General features: G+C 39.7%; 1 protein-coding gene across 2 annotated transcripts; it reads left to right on the top strand.

Annotated features, from left to right (window-relative positions):
* Positions 1-27,771, top strand: eppk1 (epiplakin 1). 2 transcript variants are annotated; one of them, XM_079591690.1, is made up of 2 exons: positions 1-149; positions 11,015-27,771. In XM_079591690.1, exon 2 carries the CDS (start codon positions 11,042-11,044, stop codon positions 27,545-27,547), a length of 16,506 nt encoding a protein of 5,501 aa, XP_079447816.1. In that variant the 5' UTR covers positions 1-149; positions 11,015-11,041; the 3' UTR covers positions 27,548-27,771. The 2 variants fall into 2 exon arrangements, with proteins under 2 accessions (XP_079447816.1, XP_079447815.1); XM_079591689.1 differs by having other exon boundaries at positions 4-149; positions 11,012-27,771.
* Positions 27,772-27,880: the final 109 nt, after the last annotated feature.

Raw genomic sequence — 27,880 nt, 5'->3', positions numbered from 1 at the left:
AGTATATTAAACAGAGGAAAGAAAGGAAGGAAGCATACACTTTTACTGAGTGTCCGCAGTGTGCTTGACCCACATCAAGTCTTAGTGAACAGGAAAAAACACACCCTCAACTGGACTCCGACTGAAACCCTGAAACAACAGTGAAAAAGGTAAGAAAGAGTTCGCTGTGAGACTTTTTTTTTGTTTGTCTTAGATAAAGAATTCTTGTAATTGCATTGCTGTTTTCTTTAAAAAAAAAAAAAAAAAGTAGCAGTGGTAACATTGTAAAGCAAGGACTTGCAGGTAACTGAACATGTGTGTGCCATAATTCATTATGTCTTAAGAATGTCATGTTCAACATATGTTCACTTGATCGACCACACCTCTTAGTAATAAAGAGCTAAAATGCTTTATGAAAGTGCAAATATTTGCAAACAGTGCACAGTTGGAAACCTTTATGGATATGTAATGTAATAAACATTTACATTTTGAGATTAGATTATTTTTTATCAAAAGTGACTTTCAAATTAAGAATATGGAAGTAAAATAATGACAAATGTTTTTGAAACAAAAAAGCTTGTCGAATTGCATTACTTGAAAAAATATGCACTGCATTAACCCTGCTTTGCTTGCATTTTAATGCATTCTATTTTTAGGGCTTGCATTTTTATGGGAGGAAATTCAACATGGTTGTTGGCTACATTTAAGCTGTGCATATTTCATTTCACATTTTCATTTTCAAAAATGTAATAATCCATATTCACCTTTCATATTTCTTTTTTTAACACTTAAAACACTTGAACAATAAAAGTAAAAACAATATTAACAAAAGGAAGGAGAATGAATTATGCATAAATATATCCCAGATATATGCTATATAGCATACATAGCTTAATACCTATACATATCCACGTATATTCTTAAATATCAAACATCATATACGTAAGCACTGACCCCCCTATTTATATACAAAAAAAATAATAATAATAATAATAAAAAAATAAAAATAAAAAGTACACTGAACAACAAAGCCAAACTGGTGAGGTTAACCATTCTAATAACCATTACGGTTTACTTAGTTGAGGATGTCTTTACATTCTTTATATACCAACCACTTTTCCCAGTCCCTTTTAAAAGCACTTTTTTTCATCTTTAGAATATATGTAAGTTCTTCCATAACCATGATTTCCTCAATAATTCCGAACCATTGTATACACTTCAAAGTAGTATCTTTAAGCCAGTTCCTAGTTATAGTTTTTTTGCAAGCCGCAAGGAGGATCTTACATAAATATTGATCACTTTTAGGAACTATGTTTTTAATATTTCCCATAAGTAGAAACATGGAGGTTCTAGGTATTTTAAATCCAAACACTTCCGACATAACTACTTGCACATCATCCCAAAAAGATTTAATTTTCTCACAGCTCCAAAAGATATGTGTGTGATCTGCTTCTAACTGTCCACACTGCCTCCAGCAAGCTTGCTGTACCGAGACTTGTTTGTTTCTGATTTTAGGTGTTATAAAGAAGCGGATAGGGCACTTCCAGCAAAACTCCCTCCATATTTGTGAACTGGTAGTAGTTTGGTGTATTGACCACATGCCATACCAATCCGTTTCTGGTATTTCAATCTTTAGTTCTTTGTCCCATTTCAATTTTATATATAATGTAGAGGAGGGGCTGCTACACATCAGCACTTCATACAAAAAAGAAAGTATTCTAGGTAGTGTATGCTCATAAGGGCCCATCATCATTTTCGTAAGGGGATGGATATAATTTACTCTAACTTTCCTTTTTTGTTGTAGTAATCCCTTAACTGAAAGTATCTAAACAGATCCTGATTTCTTATTCCAAAGGTTTCCTTTAAGTCCTGGAATCTTCTAATTTCACCCTCTGCAACTACACAGCACAATGCTGTTATTCCCCTATCCCTCCACTGTTGAAATATTGGGTCATCCCTTCCTGACTTAAATTCCTCATCATGAGTAATCCACCTAAGAATAGCAATTTCTTTCTCCAATTTGAATTGTTTAACAATAGAATGCCATACCTTCAATGAGAATGTCGTTATTGGGTCCAGTTTGTCTTTAATATATCCATGGATTTTACTCTCCCCTATAAGTGACTGAACTTTAAGATCTTGTATATTTGTTTCTATGTCTTTCCACTTGGCTATGTAACTAGAAGTACACCAATATAAGATGTGACGCAACTGTGCTGCACAGAAATAATTTTTAAGACTTGGAAGAGCCATACCACCTTTCTCTTTAGGTAATTGGAGTGTTGAATAGCGCACTCTGTGTCTTTTACTCTTACTCTAGCTGTTGGGTTTTGATATAATGACTTGATACATTGGACAGATTTGTCATTAAAACCCAACTTTTCTAGTGCTAAGTAAAGAAATTCCCAGTTGACCCTGTCGAAGGCCTTCTCGGCATCAAGACTGATTAGACCTATAGGTAGTTTATTCCGATGAGCCCTATCTATTACATGGAGAGTTCTTCTTATATTGTCAAATGTTTGTCGACCTTTAACAAAACCTGTTTGGTCTTCATCTATCAAGTCTGATAAGAACAATTGTATTCTGGATGCCAAAATAGAGCTGTAAATTTTATAGTCTGTATTAAGAAGTGATATGGGTCTATAATTTTGACAATGTTCCCTGTCTTTTTTCTCCTTGGGGATAACAGAGATGATAGCCTCTTTCCATGATGGAGGAGTTTTCCCTTCTTTTATGACCCAATTGAACGTGTCCCTTAGTAATGGCATCAGCTCTTTGTTGTAAGTTCTATACCACTCTGAAGGGAATCCATCGCTCCCTGGTGATTTATCTGATTTTAATTTGCCCATGACCTGTTGTAATTCCTCAGTGGTTATTTCTGCAGTTAGACTTTTATTTTGTAATTCACCAATAGAGGGCATATCTAATGTATTAAGGAACTCTAGTACTTTTGCTCTATTCATATCAGAAGTCTGTTTGTATAATTCTTCATAGTAGTACTTAAATATATTTCTAATATCTGTTGGTTCGCATTTAAATTGATTAGTTTTGGGGTCTCGTATTTTGGAGAATAAATTATCGTTTTGTTGCTTTCGCATTCGTCTTGCCAATAATTTAAGTGCTCTTGGTCCCGATTCATAGTAAGTTTGTTTCAAGTATCTGGCTTTTTTCTCCACTTCTAACTGCAACAAGCTGTTAATTTCCTTTCTCAATTTTCCCATTTGAGCCACCACCTCTTTATTTGCATTAGTTTCAATTGTTTTAATTCTGAAATTAATTTCTCATAGTGAGCTATCCTTTCTTTTTTTAAAGTGCTTGTAATAGCTAATAATTTTCCTCGAATCACTGCTTTAAGTGCATCCCATAATATAAAGGGGTCCACCTCTCCATTGTTATTTTCCTCTAAGTATCTTTTTATTTCTATTCGAATTTGCTCAACTACTGATTTATTATTTAATATTCCTAGATTTAATCTCCACAACGTGTTCCTTTTTTCCTCTCCCAGAGAGATCTTCACATAAATAGCACTATGGTCCGATACGTCAGCTACCCCAATACGACAATTCTGTATCCGGAGTCTGTTTTCCTCTAAGAGAAAGTAATCTATTCTAGAATACACAGCATGCGTGGCAGAGTAGTGACTATAATCCTTCTCTAACGGGTGTAATTCCCTCCAGATATCTATTAGGCCCATTTCTGTACATATGTGATTCATGAATTTTGTTATATGTTTTTGGTTTCTTTTATGGCTTGTAGTATCCAGGTCATGGCTAAGTACTATGTTTAGGTCCCCTCCACATATACCAACCCCCTCCATCTCCTCCGCCAGTCCGCCACAATATCAAATAATACTTTGAAATATTGTTTATTGCTTTCCGGTGGGGCATAGACATTTATCAAGGTTACCGTGTTATTATTAATTGTTCCTTTAACAATAACATATCTCCCTTCTTTATCCTTTATTTCTTTGTGACACTCAAAATGAACACCTTTTGGGATTAAAATAATGACCCCCCTCTTACGATGGTTTGGACATGAGCTATAAAATATATTTTTAAAACCAAATTTTTTCAGTTTTTCATGTTCCTCATTTGATAAATGTGTTTCTTGCAGAAAATAAATATGCTTCCTTTCCTTTTTCAATTTAGCTATAACTTTAGCTCTTTTGGCTGGGTTCCCTAGTCCATTAAAGGAGAACTCCGGTCAATTTTAACATTGAGCTCAATTTTTAGTAAATTTGGAGTGCTGTCAATACAGAGAACAACGACAAAAATCGGTGTTGCCTACACTGTGTTATCCTATTTAAAAAATGTGCACCCTGTTGACTTGAATGGGGCAACTTTTAAACCTGCTTTTATTTCTCTTATCATCCTTGATGTGTCATACAAGTGCCAAGCCATGTTAGATGATTCCTTCAGAGTGAACACGAGTGAATCTGACTGCAGTAGATGTGAAAGATATTAATAAAAATGATGTTATATCAGCCAGCGCAAATACCTGTATTTAGTTCCTGTTTTCGGTGGAAGTCCAAAGTAGTCGATTGTCGAGTTCACGCGCGTGATCATAGTAACTAAACCTATGCGCGTGAACTCGACAATCGACTACTTTGGACTTCGACCGAAAACAGGAACTAAATACAGGTATTTGCGCTGGCTGAAATAACATCATTTTTATTCATATCTTTCACATCTACTGCAGTCAGATTCACTCGTGTTCACTCTGAAGGAATCACTCAACATGGCACTTGTATGACACATCAAGGATGATAAGACTAAGAACTGGTTAAGTTTAAAACTTGCCCCATTCAAGTCAATAGGGTGTAAATTTTAAAAAGAGGATAACACGGTGTAGGCAACACCGATTTTTGTCATTGTTCTCTGTATTGACAGCACTCCAAATTTACTAAAAATTAAGCTCAATGTTAAAATTGACCGGAGTTCTCCTTTAACATTCAAAGACATTATCTCAATGTCTCTCTCCTGCATCCAACTATCTCTACAATAATCATTGTATAATGATAACCCCACTGGCAAACATTTGAACAAGTACAAACTACTAAACTTTTACATACACCAAAACATATTAGATGAACTGAAAAGATATCAACTGACCTCCAGATGGGAATGTTTACCCAGAACTTCGGGTTTTGAGTCACTGTCTCCATAGAGAGGGAAAGCCTCAGTTGAACTGAGGGCCCCCTTCTAGATATGGGATGCAGTCTGAAAAATGTTTTTGCACCCATACTAGATATTTTTTGTCAATGTCCATGTCTCCCTTAAGTCGATGCATGTAACGTTAACGTATACAAACGCCTCTCACTGTATTATTGAATTGTTCTAAATTACGGTCATCACGCAAGATTGTTTCCCCTTAACTCTATGTATTAGTCCCTTATTCACGTCATCATACAAAGGGTCTCTTACAAATTCACCGGATTCGGGTTCGTGCGCCGAAAATCCTCCAGCCGTTTCCGTGCCCTTCTGCTTGCCTCTGCTCTCCGCTCTCTGCCGACCCGCTGCCATGCTGAACTTTTCCGTGCCTCGAGTCGCTCCAGTAACGTTGTGTGGCCGGCTGCATCTTCGGAATCCGTCACTTTATATCCTCTATCGCGCAGGTCTTTCTCCACTTCTCCCGCTTCGTTGTATGTTTTTACTCCATTATCCCAATGAATTCTCATTTTAGTAAATGGAGTTTGAAATCGGATCCCCGCTTCTTTCAAAATTTTCTTGGCTTTAACATACGATTTGCGTTGCTGCACCATAGCCGAGGTATAATCATGGTCGAAGAAAATCCTCCGCTCTCCAAGTGTGATTATTTTCTTTTCCCAGGCTCTTCTCAGGACTTTCTCCTTCATATTGTACTGTAGGAAATTCACCAAGATGGCCCTCGGTGGTTGATCTGTTTTGGGCATCGGCGCCAGAGCCCTGTGCGCCCGCTGAATTTGACAGTCGATCGGCTTCAATTTCGAGTTTTTTCCGAATAATTTCTTCGACGAACTGAGTAACAGACTCCTTCTCTGTCTCTTCTGGCACTCCGAAAATTCGCAGGTTATTCCTTCTGGATCGTGACTCGAGGTCATTCAGTCATCTTTTTGTGTTCTTGTATGAAGTCGTGTAGTAGACCATCAGTCTCGGTGCTCCAGCACTCCATTTCTTCAACACGCGACTGAGTGGCCTCAACTTTTTCATTTTGCGTCTTTATTTCTTGTGTTGTTGCCACGATTTTTTGTCCTCTTTAAACTCCTCTAGCTCGCGTTTCATCTGGGTTTTGAGTTCATCTTTAAATGTCCCGAGCTCCGCTTTCAGCTCGCTGCGAAATTCCTGTATCTGCTTATAGCATTTAAACCCGCGCGCAGAGCGTCTGAAGTTTCTCGGTCGCCATTTTCTTCTTTTTCTTGCATGCTGTCTGTCTCTGTTCGTTTGGGGTCTTTACCTTGCTTTTCGAGGTTTCTTTTAGCTTTAGATTTGTTCCCTCCGCTCATCTCTCAGCATATACAAATTCTCAACAATATATCGAGTTTAGCGGAGTTTTGAAACTGACTTAAGGGAGCTCACAGCTTAACCTGCCATCGTGCTTCACTGCCCAACCGGAAGTCCTCACCTTTCATATTTCACTTCCAAAATATTAATTCTGTTTAAAAATACAAACTATAATATTCGACAGGCAATTTTCGGTCCATTTTATTTCGATTTACAAATTCGCTTCCACAAATTCAGTGGTTCAAATTTAACAGAAAATTCAACATTTGACATCCGGGACCGGCAGGAATATCAGTAGACTGCCAATTGATAATCTCTATAGCTTTTAGTCATCCTCACCAGCAGGGGGTGCAAGCGGCTTTTGACGAAGAAAACTATAGAGCAACAGGTGAGAGAGTCATTCATTCATAAAAACGGATTTACAGAAATGGAGCAAGCGGTGAGTATTTGTGATGATGATCAGGGCCAGTATAGCTATGAAAAAGCTGATGAAGACACAAAAGCTGTGTTTACATTTAAGTCTTCACAGTTAGTTTTGCATATCTAAGCAGCTTTCTCTACCGTGAACGAGATTATAATGTTATTCCCCGGCCGATGCTGATGTACAGATAAAACGTTAAATCTGAGGTAGTAGTCATATATTTCTCTCGGTTGTTTAGTTTTCTTAGCTTTATCAATCTACTGATATTCCTGCCGGTCCCGGATGTCAAATGTTGTATTTTCTGTCGAATTTGAACCACTGAATTTGTGGAAGCAAATTTGTAAAGTGAAATAAAATGGACCGAAAATTGCCTGTCGAATATTATAGTTTGTATTTTTAAACAGAATAAATATGTTGGAAGTGAAATATGAAAGGTGAAAAAGTGTGTGAAATGTTTTGAATTGAAATATTCAAAGCTTAAATATACGAACCATGTTGAATTTCCTCCCATAAAAATGCAAGCCCTAAAAATAGAATGCATTAAAATGCAATCAGGGTTAATGCAATGCATATATTTTTTTCAATTACTGCAAAAGTTTTTTTTTTTTTTTTTTAACCTTTGTAATTAATTTACTTCAATAGTAGAAGTCTAAAACACAAGAAAGTAAATAAATAATGTTGCCAACTTCATGGGGCAATCGAAAATTGAGCTATCCACAAAATTATGGAAATAGGCTTTCTGAGTAGGCCTACTTTATGCATTATGAAAGTATTGTACACCTATACATGAATATTCGTAGCTGTTCTCAATGTTTTTAAAAGTACAGTTATTGTGTATTATTATGCATCACACCAATTAACCATGGTCAAATAATATAATTTGGATTTAAAAACTGTGTAGGAAAAAAATGGATTGGGGAAGATGCTCCCTTTAAGAACAATGTGGACTTACTTTCAAATTGTAACATATTTCAATATGTGCAGGATGATGATCCATCAGCCAATGTATTATTATAGGAAATAAATAGAAACATTTGCTAATTTAGTTGTTATAGCATAAAATGGCTAAACTTTTATAGAATGTATAAATGACTTTTGATATTAGGCCTACTATTAATAATATTTATATATATTTTAAAGTGTCATTAATGTAAAATACTAAATTATTTTATTTTGACGATTTAGTTGATAATAATTGAATAACCGATGGCAGACAATGAGAATTACCTGAAAGATAAAATCGACTTATGTTGTCAGGTTTGGTGCAGAATGCCGAAGACGAGGACACGGGTACTTGAATGCAGTTTAGTTTATTACTTAAATTAACTCTCAGGAACAAAGGGAAACACTCAAGAACTTCCAAAACACACAACCTTACAACGACGACGACCAACAAACACTGAGGGAAAACACAGGGCTTAAAAGAACTGGGGTTAATGGGAAAATTAACAAGACACAGGTGTCGGGAATTTCTAATTAAACAGACAGGGAAAAACTGACAGGACTTACCCAAAATCACAAAGACAGGGGGAAACAAGATCACAACACAGAACAGAACACATTAACAATGTGACATATATACAGGCATATGAATAGTTACTTATTTAATTGCCTATATTTTACTTCAAGATGTCTTAATAGCAACACTATAAATGCAAATTTAATTACTTCACTCATTCAGTTTTAATGAAAGTGAAGATGTTTGAAATGTTCATCTAATTCATAACCCCATTAATTACAATAATTATTACATTTAAAAATAATAACACTATACGGGGTGTAAACTATGATATTCAACATAATACAATGTCATAGACACAAAATTAGATAAATTAACCTCAAAACTGTCTTTGTCTAAATCTCACAAATATTGATACTCAGATGAATGACAAAATTACAAATAGTGTAGCCACTAGTCATCTACCATACCTTTATGATTCAATAAAAATAACCTTATAATGCATTGTATAAACAGCTTTGCAGAAAGTGTACTTGAAGTTGTGTTCATTTGAGTGCTCTTTTAGAAAGTGTCTAAGTCATGTGACCTTATGGTTTCAGAAGTCCTTATTTATACCGAACACTGTCTGCATCCAAGGAATTTGGACGGGAAGAGGCCATTAGCAGCCCCTTTTCATTGTGTACGTTGTTGTTTTTAAAACCTGCTAAAGCTATTCATGGCTGATTACATATCTTAGCCATAAAGTCTCACTGCTGCAAAGCAAACATACTTGCAGAAGAGTTTGCATAAAACATTCCGTGTTTACAGAAGGATGTCAGGTCCTTGTTATAAAATCATTAAAATGTTGATAGCAGTAACACATCAGTAGCCTGATGAACCTTTGTGATATTTCTGCATTGCAAATAATTTACTTCTAGATGAAGTAAAGTGTAATATACAATATAACTATCATAACATGCACGCTGCTTGTCCTGAGTAATTAAATCATTCATTAAAAGGGATGTGTTCAAAATAATAGCACTGTGGAGTTTAATTCATTCTGTGAAAAAACAGGTGCCATTAATTGTTCTTTATTAAGGCATATTGTTATAAAATACAGTATATTTCCTTCCTAATTGGTAAGTAAAATGGCAATGTTCCAAACATGGATATATGACACTTTGTCAACTTTATTAACGCACTGCTATTTTTTAAAACTACTACATTTCAGGATGTGTCTGTATGGATGAGTGACATGGCTTGAGTGAATGTCAGAACATGCATCGTCTAATGCAATTGTGAAACACCAAAAACGTTTACACATAATATTGCATATATATGTAATATCTTTGTCTTCAGTATCTTTATTTTTGTTGTTTTGCCATTGAGAGAGAGAGAGAGAGAGAGAGAGAGAGAGAGAGGAGAGAGAGAGGAGAGAGAGAGAGGAGAGAGAGAGAGAGAGAGAGAGAGAGAGAGAGAGAGAGAGAGAGAGAGAGAGAGAGAGAGAGAGAGAGAGAGAGAGAGAGAGAGAGAGAGAGAGAGAGAGAGAGAGAGAGAGAGAGAGAGAGAGAAAATGCCCTTTTGTGCATGATTGCCTCATACTTTTGTGCATGATTGTGTAACTGACAAGTTAAAAGCTGGGTCATTGATTCTTTATCCGACATTCTTCAGAAATACATCAGCATACTGTATTTCCAGTTTTCCATTGCTAGGTTATTGCAAGAAACTTTCCAAATGATGCAATGCTCAAAAAGTTTTTTTTTCTTGTCAGGACAAGTCATGATAAAGGTGAAGAGTGCTTTCATTGCTAGCACAAACTCAAGTTTTGACAGGGTATTCATCTTTATGTTATGGGTTTCTGTGGTGTACCTGCACTGCACAGTTTTGCCATGTGCTTTTTATACACTGTAAAAAAACATCCTATTAATTTTAGGGGAAAAAAATAAACTGCTGCTGTGGTTGCCAGAAATTCACCATAAACAATGCTATGGCAATGTTTTAAAGGATGCCTGTATATTTTACAACTTAGAACAGTATATTTTATTAAGTAATATAATATTAATATACCTACTTCTAGGGTACCAAACTACCAAAATCTACCCTTTTACCTAAAAATGTACTGATAACCACCACAATAATCCAGGTGAAACAATAGAAAGCTACATGATGAATCAGAGTTCACCATAAGCAGCCTGTTCATAAAATATGGTCAATACTTATATATAGATGGTGCACAGGGTCATACATACAAAGACAAAACACCATCAGGGTAACACACATGACACTAAAATAATGAAATATATGTTTAAATTAATTTACATAACACAATGTAACAATGTACATCACTGATGACAAAAATAAGAAGAAACAAAATTATTTATAAAAAATGTAATCTAAATATAAAAATATGTGATGTGTAATGCAGGGACTTCTGGGAATGTCCTTTTACATTTATTTTTTTTAGACCATAAATTATGTGGTAATTAGTTTAAAACAGTAAAAAAAAAATCTTGCAAAATGTTTATACTGTAGCATTTTTTGTATTTTTCTTTAAAAATTAAAACATTTTTTTTAATATTTATTAGATTTTTTATATTTATTTTTTATATTTATTTATTAGATACAATAACTTAAATGTATCAGGACTGTTTTTTTTTTATGTATTTCTAATAATTATTCTTATGTAATCCACAGAAGCTGGTGCAAGAAAATATCCACAAAAAAATGCCAGCTCAGGAAAATTGCAGTTCTCAGGGGCCAGTAGCTGGGGTGTTTTTTGAACATTCAAATGAAACCATCACAATATACCAAGCCTACAAGAAACGCTTGTTGACTCCAGGAACATGTCTGGCACTGTTAGAAGCCCAAGCTGCAACAGGAGGAATCATCGACCCAGTCAAAAAAAGGATATGCACCGTGGAAGATGCGGTAAAGGAAGGCATTGTGGGACGTGAAATGAAAGAGAAACTTCAATTCGCTGAGAGGGCCATCATGGGCTACACAGATCCTTACACCAACCAACAAATCTCACTCTTCCAGGCCATGCAGAAAGATGTCATTCCAAAAGAGTATGGGATTAGACTACTTGAGGCACAGATCTCTGGCAAAGGGATCTACGACCCTATTGAAAAATGCTACCTAACAGAAGAACAAGCCAATGGACGAGGTCACTATGACAAAGATATTTTCAGAGACCAGATGGATGATCTAAAAATATTCTATGACCCTAACTCTCAGGAAAACCTCACCTATCCATCGCTGATAAAGAAATGCATTGTAGCCCCAGACACAGGTTTACTGCTTTTCCCGATGTACATCACATTTAAAGGCCTCCGCAGAGGTGTAACCTCTGCTGAGCTTCTGGCATCAAAAATAATTGACCAACAGACATTTCAAAATCTACATGATGGTAAAACCACCACCCAGGACGTGATGTTAATGGAATCGGTTAAAGAATGTCTAGAAGGTAAAATGAGCATTGGAGGAGTAGCTGTGCTCTCCACAAATAAGAAAATGAGCATCTATCAGGCAATGAGACAAGGAATAATCATGCCTGGTTCTGCTTTGATTCTGCTAGAAGCACAGGCTGCAACTGGATTCATGATTGACCCTGTTGAAAACAAGACATTCACTGTAGATGCGGCCATTAAACAAAAACTTGTAGGACCAGAATACCATGCAAAGTTGCTCGCAGCAGAACGTGCAGTTACTGGTTACAAGGACCCATACACTGGTGAAACCATTTCTCTTTTTCAAGCTCTGAAGAAGGAACTGATTGTGAAGGAGCATGGAATCCGCTTGCTTGAAGCACAAATTGCAACTGGTGGAATTATTGATCCCATATACAGTCACAGAGTTCCTGTGGATGTAGCATACAAGCGTGGCTTCTTCGATGAGGAAATGAATGCCATCCTTAAGGATCCTGAAGATGACACTAAAGGATTCTTTGACCCAAACACAAAGGATAATCTGACATATCTACAACTGCTGGATCGTTGTGTCATCGACTCCTCTACAGGACTTACATTGCTGCCCATTCAGGATACATCTGGTAGTCTGAATCACACATTCATTGGCTATGACATCAAAAATGTATTCAAGGGTGTCATGGTGAAAGTGACATATGGAAAATACATTGGAATGACTGTTTCACTCTGGGAATTACTTATGTCTGAATACTTCACTGAACAGCAAAGGCTAGACTTTATCCAGCAATACAGAAACAGAACAGTCACGATTGAAATTATAGTCACTAAAGTCCTGGAGATCATTGAACATTCAGTGAAAACAACTAAAGTAGTTTTTGAAGGTATAAGAGAAAAAGTAAGTGCAAACCAGCTCTTCGAGGCTGATATCATCACAGAGCACGATCTAGAAGATCTCAGAGAAGGAAAAAAGACTGTCAAAGATGTTACAGAGAATGTATCTGTGCATACATATCTACAAGGAAAACCAAGCATTGCTGGTGTTCTGCTTCCTGACTCACAAGTGATGTCAATCTACCAAGCCCGACAAAAAGGAATTCTGAGGCCAGGAACATCACTTGTTCTTCTTGAAGCCCAGGCTGCAACAGGATACATAATTGATCCAATTGCTAATCTAAAGTTCTCTGTAGATGATGCAGTGAAGGCACGGGTGGTAGGGGCTGATCTTCATGCAAAACTATCCTCAGCCGAGAAGGCAGTGACAGGTTACCATGATCCATATACTGGCAAGAAAATCTCATTGTTCCAAGCAATACAAAAAGATTTAATTGTGAAAGATCATGGTATACGTCTGCTAGAGGCCCAGATTGCCACAGGGGGCATTATTGATCCAGTAAATAGCCATCGCATTCCAGTTCATATTGCTTATAAACGAGGATTCTTTGATAGTGAAATGAATCAGACCCTTTGTGATCCAACTGATGACACAAAAGGATTCTTTGACCCAAACACTCATGAAAACCTTACCTATATGCAGCTTATGTCCAGATGTGTCACCGACCAAAGCACGGGCCTTTGCCTTTTGATAATCAAAGGGAATGACAAGAGAGTCAAGATAGGGGACAGCACCAAAGAGGCCTTCCACACCATGTATGTCTCTGTGAGATACGGCAGATTCAGCAGCAAGAAAGTGACACTCTGGGATCTCATCAACTCTGAATATTTGTCTGAGGAGAAAAGACAGGAGCTGTTAAAATGTTACAAGTCAAAAACAATCACAATTGAAGAAATCATCACAACAATTTTAGAGATCATTGAGCGCAAAGAAGTACAAAGAAATGCTGACCTCAGTGTAGATGGTCTCAGGGGAAAAGTTTCCATTTTGGAGCTGCTGAATTTGGGAATAATAGATGAAAATAAATACAAAAATGTTATTGAGGGCAAGCTGACAATCAAAGATCTCATTGAGACGGGAACTTTGAGGAACTTCCTCAGCGGAACAAGCTGTATAGCAGGTGTAATATTACAAAAGTCTAATCAGAAAATGAGCATCTACAAAGCCAAAAAAGAAGGTCATCTTACCCCTGGCACTGCCTTGTGTCTTCTTGAAGCACAGGCTGCCACTGGGTTTATTATTGATCCAATACAAAACAAGAAACACACCGTTGATGAGGCACTCAAGCAGAAAATCATTGTTCCAGAGTTGTATGAAAAACTCCTGGCTGCAGAGAAAGCAGTGACTGGTTACAAAGACCCATACACAGGCAAGACAATATCACTTTTCGAAGCAATTGAGAAAGAACTTATTGTAAAGCAGCATGGCATTCGTCTGCTTGAAGCCCAGATTGCTACAGGTGGCATCATTGATCCCTTAACATGTTTACATTTGCCACTTGATGTTGCTTTCCGCAAGGGTTATTTTGATTCTGACTTAAACCAGATCCTTGCTGATCAAACTGATGACACTAAAGGATTTTTTGATCCCACCACACAAGAAAATCTGACTTACATGGAGATGATCGCACGATGCATCAAGGATCCTGATACTGGTCTTTTACTTCTTCCAGTTGCCGAAAAAGGGAAAACACAAGAGAAATCACAAAAAATCATCTCAGACTTTGAGATTAAGGAAGAATTTGAGAAAAACAAAGTTGTCATTCCTGTTGGCCGTTTCTCTGGAAAATCACTGTCTCTTTGGGAGATAATTAATTCTGTATACTTCACAGATGAACAGAGGCAGCAGTACTTTGAACAATTTTGTTTGGGCAAGATAAATATAAAGGATGTTGTCACTGTGGTTACCACAACTATTCAAACACTAGAACAGAAAGAAACAGCTCCTCAAACAACAATGGGCCTGAGAAAACCTGTTTCTGTGCAACAGCTGCATGAGTCTGGAATCATTGACACCAGTACTTACAAAGCACTTCAACATGGTAAGGAGATGCTTGAAAATGTGGTTAAACTTGAATCCGTTCAAAGGTATTTGAAGGGCACTGGAAGTATTGCTGGGGTGAAGCTTCATCCATCAGGAAAAGTGTTAAGCTTAAACATGGCAAAAACTGAAGGCTTACTCACTTCCAATGCAGCACTGTTGTTGCTTGAGGCTCAGGCAGCAACTGGATATGTTATCGATCCAATCAAAAACACACATCACTCAGTCATGGAGGCTGTCAGAGCTCAACTTATTGGACCAGAGATTTTGGAGCACTTGCTATTGGCTGAACGTGCTGTCACTGGCTTCACAGACCCATACACAGATGAGCAGATATGCTTATTTGAAGCAATGAATAAAGGTCTCATCCCTCGGAAACATGGACTGAACCTCTTAGATGCACAGCTTGCCACAGGGGGAATTATTGATCCAATTGGAAGCTATCGGTTGCCTGTTCAAAAAGCAATTACGAAAGGATGCTTGAATAAGGAGACCAGTGATCTTCTGGCAAATCTTAGTAAAAGTGAAAAGGGGTTTTCAGACCCCCAAACAAAAGAACCTCTTACCTACCATCAGCTCATGAAGAAATGTGAAAAGAATTCAACAACCGGAATACTGCTTCTCCCAATAACTGAAAAGAGTGCTGAAAGCTCAACCTTCAATAACAAGCAAATAGTACATGTCTTCAAAGAAAAATCAGTGATCATCAATGCTGGAAAGTTTGCAGACAAACGGGTATCACTTTGGGATGTACTACACTCAGAGTATATATCTGCAGAGAAGAGAAAGGAATTATTTGACCAATACAAACAAGAAAAACTATCAATAGAGGAGATAACAGAAATGGTGACAGCATTGACAATTGAGGCAAGCACAAAAAGGCATTCCTTTAAAGGTCTAAGAAAACAAGTGTCAGCAAGTGAACTATTTGATGCAAAAATCATCTCAAAAGAAATGTTTAGTAAGCTTATATATGATGAAGTAGATGATGAAGATATAAACAATATGGAATCCATTCAAAAATACCTTGGCGCAACCAACTGCATTGCTGGTGTATTTGTGCAGTCTACCAAACAGACCATGAGCATAATCGCAGCCAAAAATAAGGGACTTCTAACACCGGGAACGTCTTTGGTTTTACTTGAGGCACAGGCTGCCACTGGCTTTATGATTGACCCAGTGAAGAACAAAAAACTGTCAGTAGAGCAGGCGGTGGCAGAAGGGATTGTGGGGATGGAATGGAAAAGCAAACTGATGTCTGCAGAACGGGCAGTAACTGGGTACACAGATCCATACACAGGCAAAACAATCTCCTTATTCCAGGCCTTAAAAAAAGATCTGATTGTCAAGGACCATGGTATTCGTCTGCTAGAAGCTCAAATTGCTACAGGGGGCATCATTGATCCTGTGCACAGCCATCGTGTCCCTGTGGAGGTGGCTTACCAAAGAGGGTACTTTGATGAGGAGATGAACAAGATCCTCTCTGATCCAGATGATGACACCAAGGGTTTCTTTGATCCCAACACACAGGAGAACCTGACATACTTGCAACTTGTGGAGAGGTGTGTTAAAGACCCAATCACTGGCCTGAGCCTCCTTGTGATTGTGAAAAAAGGCGAGTACTACTTCTTCATCGATGAACATACAAAGAATATCCTCAAGTCTGCAACCACAAACAAAGCAGGAGGTAAATTCCAAGGACAGCTGGTGACACTTTGGGATCTGCTGCATTCAAATTACATATCCGAGGAAAAGAGGAGAGAACTGGTGCAGCAGTTTAAGTCAGGTACAATAACTATTGAACAATTCTTAGAAATTGTTCTGACCTTAATATCACAGAAATCAGTAACAAGCACCCACACAATTACTACCACCACCACAGCAACAACAGAGACAACCCAAAAGAACAACTTTCAAGGTATCAGAAAGGATGTGAGTGCTGATGAGTTGCTGCTATCCAAAGTCATTGATGAGAAAATGTACAAAGACCTAACTACTGGAAAAGTCACAGTTGATCATGTAAGTGAAATAGACTCTGTGCGAAAATACCTGAAAGGGACCAACTGCATTGCTGGTGTATTTGTGCAGTCTACCAAACAGACCATGAGCATAATCGCAGCCAAAAATAAGGGACTTCTAACACCTGGAACGTCTTTGGTTTTACTTGAGGCCCAGGCTGCCACTGGCTTTATGATTGACCCAGTAAAGAACAAAAAACTGTCAGTAGAGCAGGCAGTGACTGAAGGGATTGTTGGAACAGACTGGAAAAGCAAACTGCTGTCTGCAGAGCGGGCAGTTACTGGTTACACAGATCCCAGCACAGGAAAAACAATCTCCTTGTTCCAGGCCTTAAAAAAAGATCTGATTGTCAAGGACCATGGTATTCGTCTGCTAGAAGCTCAGATTGCTACAGGGGGCATCATTGATCCTGTGCACAGCCATCGTGTCCCTGTGGAGGTGGCTTACCAAAGAGGGTACTTTGATGAGGAAATGAACAAGATCCTCTCTGATCCAGATGATGACACCAAGGGTTTCTTTGATCCCAACACACAGGAGAACCTGACATACTTGCAACTTGTGGAGAGGTGTGTTAAAGACCCAATCACTGGCCTGAGCCTCCTTGTGATTGTGAAAAAAGGCGAGTACTACTTCTTCATCGATGAACATACAAAGAATATCCTCAAGTCTGCAACCACAAACAAAGCAGGAGGTAAATTCCAAGGACAGCTGGTGACACTTTGGGATCTGCTGTATTCAAATTACATATCCGAGGAAAAGAGGAGAGAACTGGTGCAGCAGTTTAAGTCAGGTACAATAACTATTGAACAAATCTTAGAAATTGTTCTGACCTTAATATCACAGAAATCAGTAACAAGCACCCACACAATTACTACCACCACCACAGCAACAACAGAGACAACCCAAAAGAACAACTTCCAAGGTATCAGAAAGGATGTGAGTGCTGATGAGTTGCTGCTATCCAAAGTCATTGATGAGAAAATGTACAAAGACCTAACTACTGGAAAAGTCACAGTTGATCATGTAAGTGAAATAGACTCTGTGCGAAAATACCTGAAAGGGACCAACTGCATTGCTGGTGTATTTGTGCAGTCTACCAAACAGACCATGAGCATAATCGAAGCCAAAAATAAGGGACTTCTAACACAGGGAACGTCTTTGATTTTACTTGAGGCACAGGCTGCCACTGGCTTTATGATTGACCCAGTGAAGAACAAAAAACTGTCAGTAGAGCAGGCGGTGGCAGAAGGGATTGTGGGGATGGAATGGAAAAGCAAACTGATGTCTGCAGAACGGGCAGTAACTGGGTACACAGATCCCTACACAGGCCAAACAATCTCCTTATTCCAGGCCTTAAAAAAAGATCTGATTGTCAAGGACCATGGTATTCGTCTGCTAGAAGCTCAGATTGCTACAGGGGGCATCATTGATCCTGTGCACAGCCATCGTGTCCCTGTGGAGGTGGCTTACCAAAGAGGGTACTTTGATGAGGAGATGAACAAGATCCTCTCTGATCCAGATGATGACACCAAGGGTTTCTTTGATCCCAACACACAGGAGAACCTGACATACTTGCAACTTGTGGAGAGGTGTGTTAAAGACCCAATCACTGGCCTTAGCCTCCTTGTGATTGTGAAAAAAGGCGAGTACTACTTCTTCATCGATGAACATACAAAGAATATCCTCAAGTCTGCAACCACAAACAAAGCAGGAGGTAAATTCCAAGGACAGCTGGTGACACTTTGGGATCTGCTGTATTCAAATTACATATCCGAGGAAAAGAGGAGAGAACTGGTGCAGCAGTTTAAGTCAGGTACAATAACTATTGAACAATTCTTAGAAATTGTTCTGACCTTAATATCACAGAAATCAGTAACAAGCACCCACACAATTACTACCACCACCACAGCAACAACAGAGACAACCCAAAAGAACAACTTCCAAGGTATCAGAAAGGATGTGAGTGCTGATGAGTTGCTGCTATCCAAAGTCATTGATGAGAAAATGTACAAAGACCTAACTACTGGAAAAGTCACAGTTGATCATGTAAGTGAAATAGACTCTGTGCGAAAATACCTGAAAGGGACCAACTGCATTGCTGGTGTATTTGTGCAGTCTACCAAACAGACCATGAGCATAATCGAAGCCAAAAATAAGGGACTTCTAACACAGGGAACGTCTTTGATTTTACTTGAGGCACAGGCTGCCACTGGCTTTATGATTGACCCAGTGAAGAACAAAAAACTGTCAGTAGAGCAGGCGGTGGCAGAAGGGATTGTGGGGATGGAATGGAAAAGCAAACTGATGTCTGCAGAACGGGCAGTAACTGGGTACACAGATCCCTACACAGGCCAAACAATCTCCTTATTCCAGGCCTTAAAAAAAGATCTGATTGTCAAGGACCATGGTATTCGTCTGCTAGAAGCTCAGATTGCTACAGGGGGCATCATTGATCCTGTGCACAGCCATCGTGTCCCTGTGGAGGTGGCTTACCAAAGAGGGTACTTTGATGAGGAGATGAACAAGATCCTCTCTGATCCAGATGATGACACCAAGGGTTTCTTTGATCCCAACACACAGGAGAACCTGACATACTTGCAACTTGTGGAGAGGTGTGTTAAAGACCCGAACACTGGCCTGAGCCTCCTTGTGATTGTGAAAAAAGGCGAGAACTACTTCTTCATCGATGAACATACAAAGAATATCCTCAAGTCTGCAACCACAAACAAAGCAGGAGGTAAATTCCAAGGACAGCTGGTGACACTTTGGGATCTGCTGTATTCAAATTACATATCCGAGGAAAAGAGGAGAGAACTGGTGCAGCAGTTTAAGTCAGGTACAATAACTATTGAACAATTCTTAGAAATTGTTCTGACCTTAATATCACAGAAATCAGTAACAAGCACCCACACAATTACTACCACCACCACAGCAACAACAGAGACAACCCAAAAGAACAACTTCCAAGGTATCAGAAAGGATGTGAGTGCTGATGAGTTGCTGCTATCCAAAGTCATTGATGAGAAAATGTACAAAGACCTAACTACTGGAAAAGTCACAGTTGATCATGTAAGTGAAATAGACTCTGTGCGAAAATACCTGAAAGGGACCAACTGCATTGCTGGTGTATTTGTGCAGTCTACCAAACAGACCATGAGCATAATCGCAGCCAAAAATAAGGGACTTCTAACACCTGGAACGTCTTTGGTTTTACTTGAGGCCCAGGCTGCCACTGGCTTTATGATTGACCCAGTAAAGAACAAAAAACTGTCAGTAGAGCAGGCAGTGACTGAAGGGATTGTTGGAACAGACTGGAAAAGCAAACTGCTGTCTGCAGAGCGGGCAGTTACTGGTTACACAGATCCCAGCACAGGAAAAACAATCTCCTTGTTCCAGGCCTTAAAAAAAGATCTGATTGTCAAGGACCATGGTATTCGTCTGCTAGAAGCTCAGATTGCTACAGGGGGCATCATTGATCCTGTGCACAGCCATCGTGTCCCTGTGGAGGTGGCTTACCAAAGAGGGTACTTTGATGAGGAGATGAACAAGATCCTTTCTGATCCAGATGATGACACCAAGGGTTTCTTTGATCCCAACACACAGGAGAACCTGACATACTTGCAACTTGTGGAGAGGTGTGTTAAAGACCCAATCACTGGCCTGAGCCTCCTTGTGATTGTGAAAAAAGGCGAGTACTACTTCTTCATCGATGAACATACAAAGAATATCCTCAAGTCTGCAACCACAAACAAAGCAGGAGGTAAATTCCAAGGACAGCTGGTGACACTTTGGGATCTGCTGTATTCAAATTACATATCCGAGGAAAAGAGGAGAGAACTGGTGCAGCAGTTTAAGTCAGGTACAATAACTATTGAACAATTCTTAGAAATTGTTCTGACCTTAATATCACAGAAATCAGTAACAAGCACGCACACAATTACTACCACCACCACAGCAACAACAGAGACAACCCAAAAGAACAACTTCCAAGGTATCAGAAAGGATGTGAGTGCTGATGAGTTGCTGCTATCCAAAGTCATTGATGAGAAAATGTACAAAGACCTAACTACTGGAAAAGTCACAGTTGATCATGTAAGTGAAATAGACTCTGTGCGAAAATACCTGAAAGGGACCAACTGCATTGCTGGTGTATTTGTGCAGTCTACCAAACAGACCATGAGCATAATCGCAGCCAAAAATAAGGGACTTCTAACACCTGGAACATCTTTGGTTTTACTTGAGGCCCAGGCTGCCACTGGCTTTATGATTGACCCAGTAAAGAACAAAAAACTGTCAGTAGAGCAGGCAGTGACTGAAGGGATTGTTGGAACAGACTGGAAAAGCAAACTGCTGTCTGCAGAGCGGGCAGTTACTGGATACACAGATCCCAGCACAGGAAAAACAATCTCCTTGTTCCAGGCCTTAAAAAAAGATCTGATTGTCAAGGACCATGGTATTCGTCTGCTAGAAGCTCAGATTGCTACAGGGGGCATCATTGATCCTGTGCACAGCCATCGTGTCCCTGTGGAGGTGGCTTACCAAAGAGGGTACTTTGATGAGGAGATGAACAAGATCCTCTCTGATCCAGATGATGACACCAAGGGTTTCTTTGATCCCAACACACAGGAGAACCTGACATACTTGCAACTTGTGGAGAGGTGTGTTAAAGACCCAATCACTGGCCTGAGCCTCCTTGTGATTGTGAAAAAAGGCGAGTACTACTTCTTCATCGATGAACATACAAAGAATATCCTCAAGTCTGCAACCACAAACAAAGCAGGAGGTAAATTCCAAGGACAGCTGGTGACACTTTGGGATCTGCTGTATTCAAATTACATATCCGAGGAAAAGAGGAGAGAACTGGTGCAGCAGTTTAAGTCAGGTACAATAACTATTGAACAATTCTTAGAAATTGTTCTGACCTTAATATCACAGAAATCAGTAACAAGCACCCACACAATTACTACCACCACCACAGCAACAACAGAGACAACCCAAAAGAACAACTTCCAAGGTATCAGAAAGGATGTGAGTGCTGATGAGTTGCTGCTATCCAAAGTCATTGATGAGAAAATGTACAAAGACCTAACTACTGGAAAAGTCACAGTTGATCATGTAAGTGAAATAGACTCTGTGCGAAAATACCTGAAAGGGACCAACTGCATTGCTGGTGTATTTGTGCAGTCTACCAAACAGACCATGAGCATAATCGAAGCCAAAAATAAGGGACTTCTAACACAGGGAACGTCTTTGATTTTACTTGAGGCACAGGCTGCCACTGGCTTTATGATTGACCCAGTGAAGAACAAAAAACTGTCAGTAGAGCAGGCGGTGGCAGAAGGGATTGTGGGGATGGAATGGAAAAGCAAACTGATGTCTGCAGAACGGGCAGTAACTGGGTACACAGATCCCTACACAGGCCAAACAATCTCCTTATTCCAGGCCTTAAAAAAAGATCTGATTGTCAAGGACCATGGTATTCGTCTGCTAGAAGCTCAGATTGCTACAGGGGGCATCATTGATCCTGTGCACAGCCATCGTGTCCCTGTGGAGGTGGCTTACCAAAGAGGGTACTTTGATGAGGAGATGAACAAGATCCTCTCTGATCCAGATGATGACACCAAGGGTTTCTTTGATCCCAACACACAGGAGAACCTGACATACTTGCAACTTGTGGAGAGGTGTGTTAAAGACCCAATCACTGGCCTGAGCCTCCTTGTGATTGTGAAAAAAGGCGAGAACTACTTCTTCATCGATGAACATACAAAGAATATCCTCAAGTCTGCAACCACAAACAAAGCAGGAGGTAAATTCCAAGGACAGCTGGTGACACTTTGGGATCTGCTGTATTCAAATTACATATCCGAGGAAAAGAGGAGAGAACTGGTGCAACAGTTTAAGTCAGGTACCATAACTATTGAACAGTTCTTAGAAATTGTTCTGACCTTAATATCACAGAAATCAGTAACAAGCACCCACACAATTACTACCACCACCACAGCAACAACAGAGACAACCCAAAAGAACAACTTCCAAGGTATCAGAAAGGATGTGAGTGCTGATGAGTTGCTAATATCCAAAGTCATTGATGAGAAAATGTACAAAGACCTAACTACTGGAAAAGTCACAGTTGATCATGTAAGTGAAATAGACTCTGTGCGAAAATACCTGAAAGGGACCAACTGCATTGCTGGTGTATTTGTGCAGTCTACCAAACAGACCATGAGCATAATCGCAGCCAAAAATAAGGGACTTCTAACACCTGGAACGTCTTTGGTTTTACTTGAGGCCCAGGCTGCCACTGGCTTTATGATTGACCCAGTAAAGAACAAAAAACTGTCAGTAGAGCAGGCAGTGACTGAAGGGATTGTTGGAACAGACTGGAAAAGCAAACTGCTGTCTGCAGAGCGGGCAGTTACTGGTTACACAGATCCCAGCACAGGAAAAACAATCTCCTTGTTCCAGGCCTTAAAAAAAGATCTGATTGTCAAGGACCATGGTATTCGTCTGCTAGAAGCTCAGATTGCTACAGGGGGCATCATTGATCCTGTGCACAGCCATCGTGTCCCTGTGGAGGTGGCTTACCAAAGAGGGTACTTTGATGAGGAGATGAACAAGATCCTTTCTGATCCAGATGATGACACCAAGGGTTTCTTTGATCCCAACACACAGGAGAACCTGACATACTTGCAACTTGTGGAGAGGTGTGTTAAAGACCCAATCACTGGCCTGAGCCTCCTTGTGATTGTGAAAAAAGGCGAGTACTACTTCTTCATCGATGAACATACAAAGAATATCCTCAAGTCTGCAACCACAAAGAAAGCAGGAGGTAAATTCCAAGGACAGCTGGTGACACTTTGGGATCTGCTGCATTCAAATTACATATCCGAGGAAAAGAGGAGAGAACTGGTGCAGCAGTTTAAGTCAGGTACAATAACTATTGAACAATTCTTAGAAATAGTTCTGACCTTAATATCACAAAAATCAGTAACAAGCAGCCACACAATTACTACCACCACCACAGCAACAACAGAGACAACACAAAAGAACAACTTCCAAGGTATCAGAAAGGATGTGAGTGCTGATGAGTTGCTGCTATCCAAAGTCATTGATGAGAAAATGTACAAAGACCTAACTACTGGAAAAGTCACAGTTGATCATGTAAGTGAAATAGACTCTGTGCGAAAATACCTGAAAGGGACCAACTGCATTGCTGGTGTATTTGTGCAGTCTACCAAACAGACCATGAGCATAATCGAAGCCAAAAATAAGGGACTTCTAACACCTGGAACGTCTTTGATTTTACTTGAGGCACAGGCTGCCACTGGCTTTATGATTGACCCAGTGAAGAACAAAAAACTGTCAGTAGAGCAGGCGGTGGCAGAAGGGATTGTGGGGATGGAATGGAAAAGCAAACTGATGTCTGCAGAACGGGCAGTAACTGGGTACACAGATCCCTACACAGGCAAAACAATCTCCTTATTCCAGGCCTTAAAAAAAGATCTGATTGTCAAGGACCATGGTATTCGTCTGCTAGAAGCTCAGATTGCTACAGGGGGCATCATTGATCCTGTGCACAGCCATCGTGTCCCTGTGGAGGTGGCTTACCAAAGAGGGTACTTTGATGAGGAGATGAACAAGATCCTCTCTGATCCAGATGATGACACCAAGGGTTTCTTTGATCCCAACACACAGGAGAACCTGACATACTTGCAACTTGTGGAGAGGTGTGTTAAAGACCCAATCACTGGCCTGAGCCTCCTTGTGATTGTGAAAAAAGGCGAGAACTACTTCTTCATCGATGAACATACAAAGAATATCCTCAAGTCTGCAACCACAAAGAAAGCAGGAGGTAAATTCCAAGGACAGCTGGTGACACTTTGGGATCTGCTGTATTCAAATTACATATCCGAGGAAAAGAGGAGAGAACTGGTGCAACAGTTTAAGTCAGGTATCATAACTATTGAACAGTTCTTAGAAATTGTTCTGACCTTAATATCACAGAAATCAGTAACAAGCACCCACACAATTACTACCACCACCACAGCAACAACAGAGACAACCCAAAAGAACAACTTCCAAGGTATCAGAAAGGATGTGAGTGCTGATGAGTTGCTAATATCCAAAGTCATTGATGAGAAAATGTACAAAGACCTAACTACTGGAAAAGTCACAGTTGATCATGTAAGTGAAATAGACTCTGTGCGAAAATACCTGAAAGGGACCAACTGCATTGCTGGTGTATTTGTGCAGTCTACCAAACAGACCATGAGCATAATCGCAGCCAAAAATAAGGGACTTCTAACACCTGGAACGTCTTTGGTTTTACTTGAGGCCCAGGCTGCCACTGGCTTTATGATTGACCCAGTAAAGAACAAAAAACTGTCAGTAGAGCAGGCAGTGACTGAAGGGATTGTTGGAACAGACTGGAAAAGCAAACTGCTGTCTGCAGAGCGGGCAGTTACTGGTTACACAGATCCCAGCACAGGAAAAACAATCTCCTTGTTCCAGGCCTTAAAAAAAGATCTGATTGTCAAGGACCATGGTATTCGTCTGCTAGAAGCTCAGATTGCTACAGGGGGCATCATTGATCCTGTGCACAGCCATCGTGTCCCTGTGGAGGTGGCTTACCAAAGAGGGTACTTTGATGAGGAGATGAACAAGATCCTCTCTGATCCAGATGATGACACCAAGGGTTTCTTTGATCCCAACACACAGGAGAACCTGACATACTTGCAACTTGTGGAGAGGTGTGTTAAGGACCCAATCACTGGCCTGAGCCTCCTTGTGATTGTGAAAAAAGGCGAGTACTACTTCTTCATCGATGAACATACAAAGAATATCCTCAAGTCTGCAACCACAAAGAAAGCAGGAGGTAAATTCCAAGGACAGCTGGTGACACTTTGGGATCTGCTGCATTCAAATTACATATCCGAGGAAAAGAGGAGAGAACTGGTGCAGCAGTTTAAGTCAGGTACAATAACTATTGAACAATTCTTAGAAATAGTTCTGACCTTAATATCACAGAAATCAGTAACAAGTAGCCACACAATTACTACCACCACCACAGCAACAACAGAGACAACACAAAATAACAACTTCCAAGGTATCAGAAAGGATGTGAGTGCTGATGAGTTGCTGCTATCCAAAGTCATTGATGAGAAAATGTACAAAGACCTAACTACTGGAAAAGTCACAGTTGATCATGTAAGTGAAATAGACTCTGTGCGAAAATACCTGAAAGGGACCAACTGCATTGCTGGTGTATTTGTGCAGTCTACCAAACAGACCATGAGCATAATCGAAGCCAAAAATAAGGGACTTCTAACACCTGGAACGTCTTTGATTTTACTTGAGGCACAGGCTGCCACTGGCTTTATGATTGACCCAGTGAAGAACAAAAAACTGTCAGTAGAGCAGGCGGTGGCAGAAGGGATTGTGGGGATGGAATGGAAAAGCAAACTGATGTCTGCAGAACGGGCAGTAACTGGGTACACAGATCCCTACACAGGCAAAACAATCTCCTTATTCCAGGCCTTAAAAAAAGATCTGATTGTCAAGGACCATGGTATTCGTCTGCTAGAAGCTCAGATTGCTACAGGGGGCATCATTGATCCTGTGCACAGCCATCGTGTCCCTGTGGAGGTGGCTTACCAAAGAGGGTACTTTGATGAGGAGATGAACAAGATCCTCTCTGATCCAGATGATGACACCAAGGGTTTCTTTGATCCCAACACACAGGAGAACCTGACATACTTGCAACTTGTGGAGAGGTGTGTTAAAGACCCAATCACTGGCCTGAGCCTCCTTGTGATTGTGAAAAAAGGCGAGTACTACTTCTTCATCGATGAACATACAAAGAATATCCTCAAGTCTGCAACCACAAACAAAGCAGGAGGTAAATTCCAAGGACAGCTGGTGACACTTTGGGATCTGCTGTATTCAAATTACATATCCGAGGAAAAGAGGAGAGAACTGGTGCAGCAGTTTAAGTCAGGTACAATAACTATTGAACAATTCTTAGAAATTGTTCTGACCTTAATATCACAGAAATCAGTAACAAGCACCCACACAATTACTACCACCACCACCACAGCAACAACAGAGACAACCCAAAAGAACAACTTCCAAGGTATCAGAAAGGATGTGAGTGCTGATGAGTTGCTGCTATCCAAAGTCATTGATGAGAAAATGTACAAAGACCTAACTACTGGAAAAGTCACAGTTGATCATGTAAGTGAAATAGACTCTGTGCGAAAATACCTGAAAGGGACCAACTGCATTGCTGGTGTATTTGTGCAGTCTACCAAACAGACCATGAGCATAATCGAAGCCAAAAATAAGGGACTTCTAACACAGGGAACGTCTTTGATTTTACTTGAGGCACAGGCTGCCACTGGCTTTATGATTGACCCAGTGAAGAACAAAAAACTGTCAGTAGAGCAGGCGGTGACTGAAGGGATTGTGGGGATGGAATGGAAAAGCAAACTGATGTCTGCAGAACGGGCAGTAACTGGGTACACAGATCCCTACACAGGCAAAACAATCTCCTTATTCCAGGCCTTAAAAAAAGATCTGATTGTCAAGGATCATGGTATTCGTCTGCTAGAAGCTCAGATTGCTACAGGGGGCATCATTGATCCTGTGCACAGCCATCGTGTCCCTGTGGAGGTGGCTTACCAAAGAGGGTACTTTGATGAGGAGATGAACAAGATCCTTTCTGATCCAGATGATGACACCAAGGGTTTCTTTGATCCCAACACACAGGAGAACCTGACATACTTGCAACTTGTGGAGAGGTGTGTTAAAGACCCAAAGACTGGGCTAAGTCTGCTTGCTTTAAAAAAGTAAAAGAGTTAAAAAAAGAGTAAGAGTAAAAAAGAGTTAAGATTGGATGCAATATATGCCATGCAAACTATTCATGCTTTATTAACTACAATCATACTCTTCTCTTTCTACTTATTCTATTTGCAAATCTGTAAGTGTATCATTTAAGTGTATACCATTTCAGTTTCAGTGTGCATTGTTTATATTAGAGTTTAAGATAACTTCACTTTCTAGTTTTACACTTTAAAACTGCAATGTAGTCGGTCAATGTGTTGTTTAATACGCTGCTTTCTGGCTACATGTTCAAAACTATACAAATAAACTTACAGCTGCAACATGTCATTTTATTTTATAACT

The sequence above is a fragment of the Phoxinus phoxinus genome (genome assembly GCF_949152265.1).
Source record: "Phoxinus phoxinus genome assembly, chromosome: 19".
Classification (NCBI taxonomy): Eukaryota; Metazoa; Chordata; class Actinopteri; order Cypriniformes; family Leuciscidae; genus Phoxinus; species Phoxinus phoxinus.
Note: the sequence above shows the minus strand (reverse complement) of the source record. Positions and strands in the feature narration are given on the sequence as shown.

Bases quoted from the DNA above. Each gene is read 5' to 3' on its own strand.
- eppk1 (XM_079591690.1), top strand. From the start codon at position 11,042: ATGCCAGCTCAGGAAAATTGCAGTTCTCAGGGGCCAGTAGCTGGGGTG.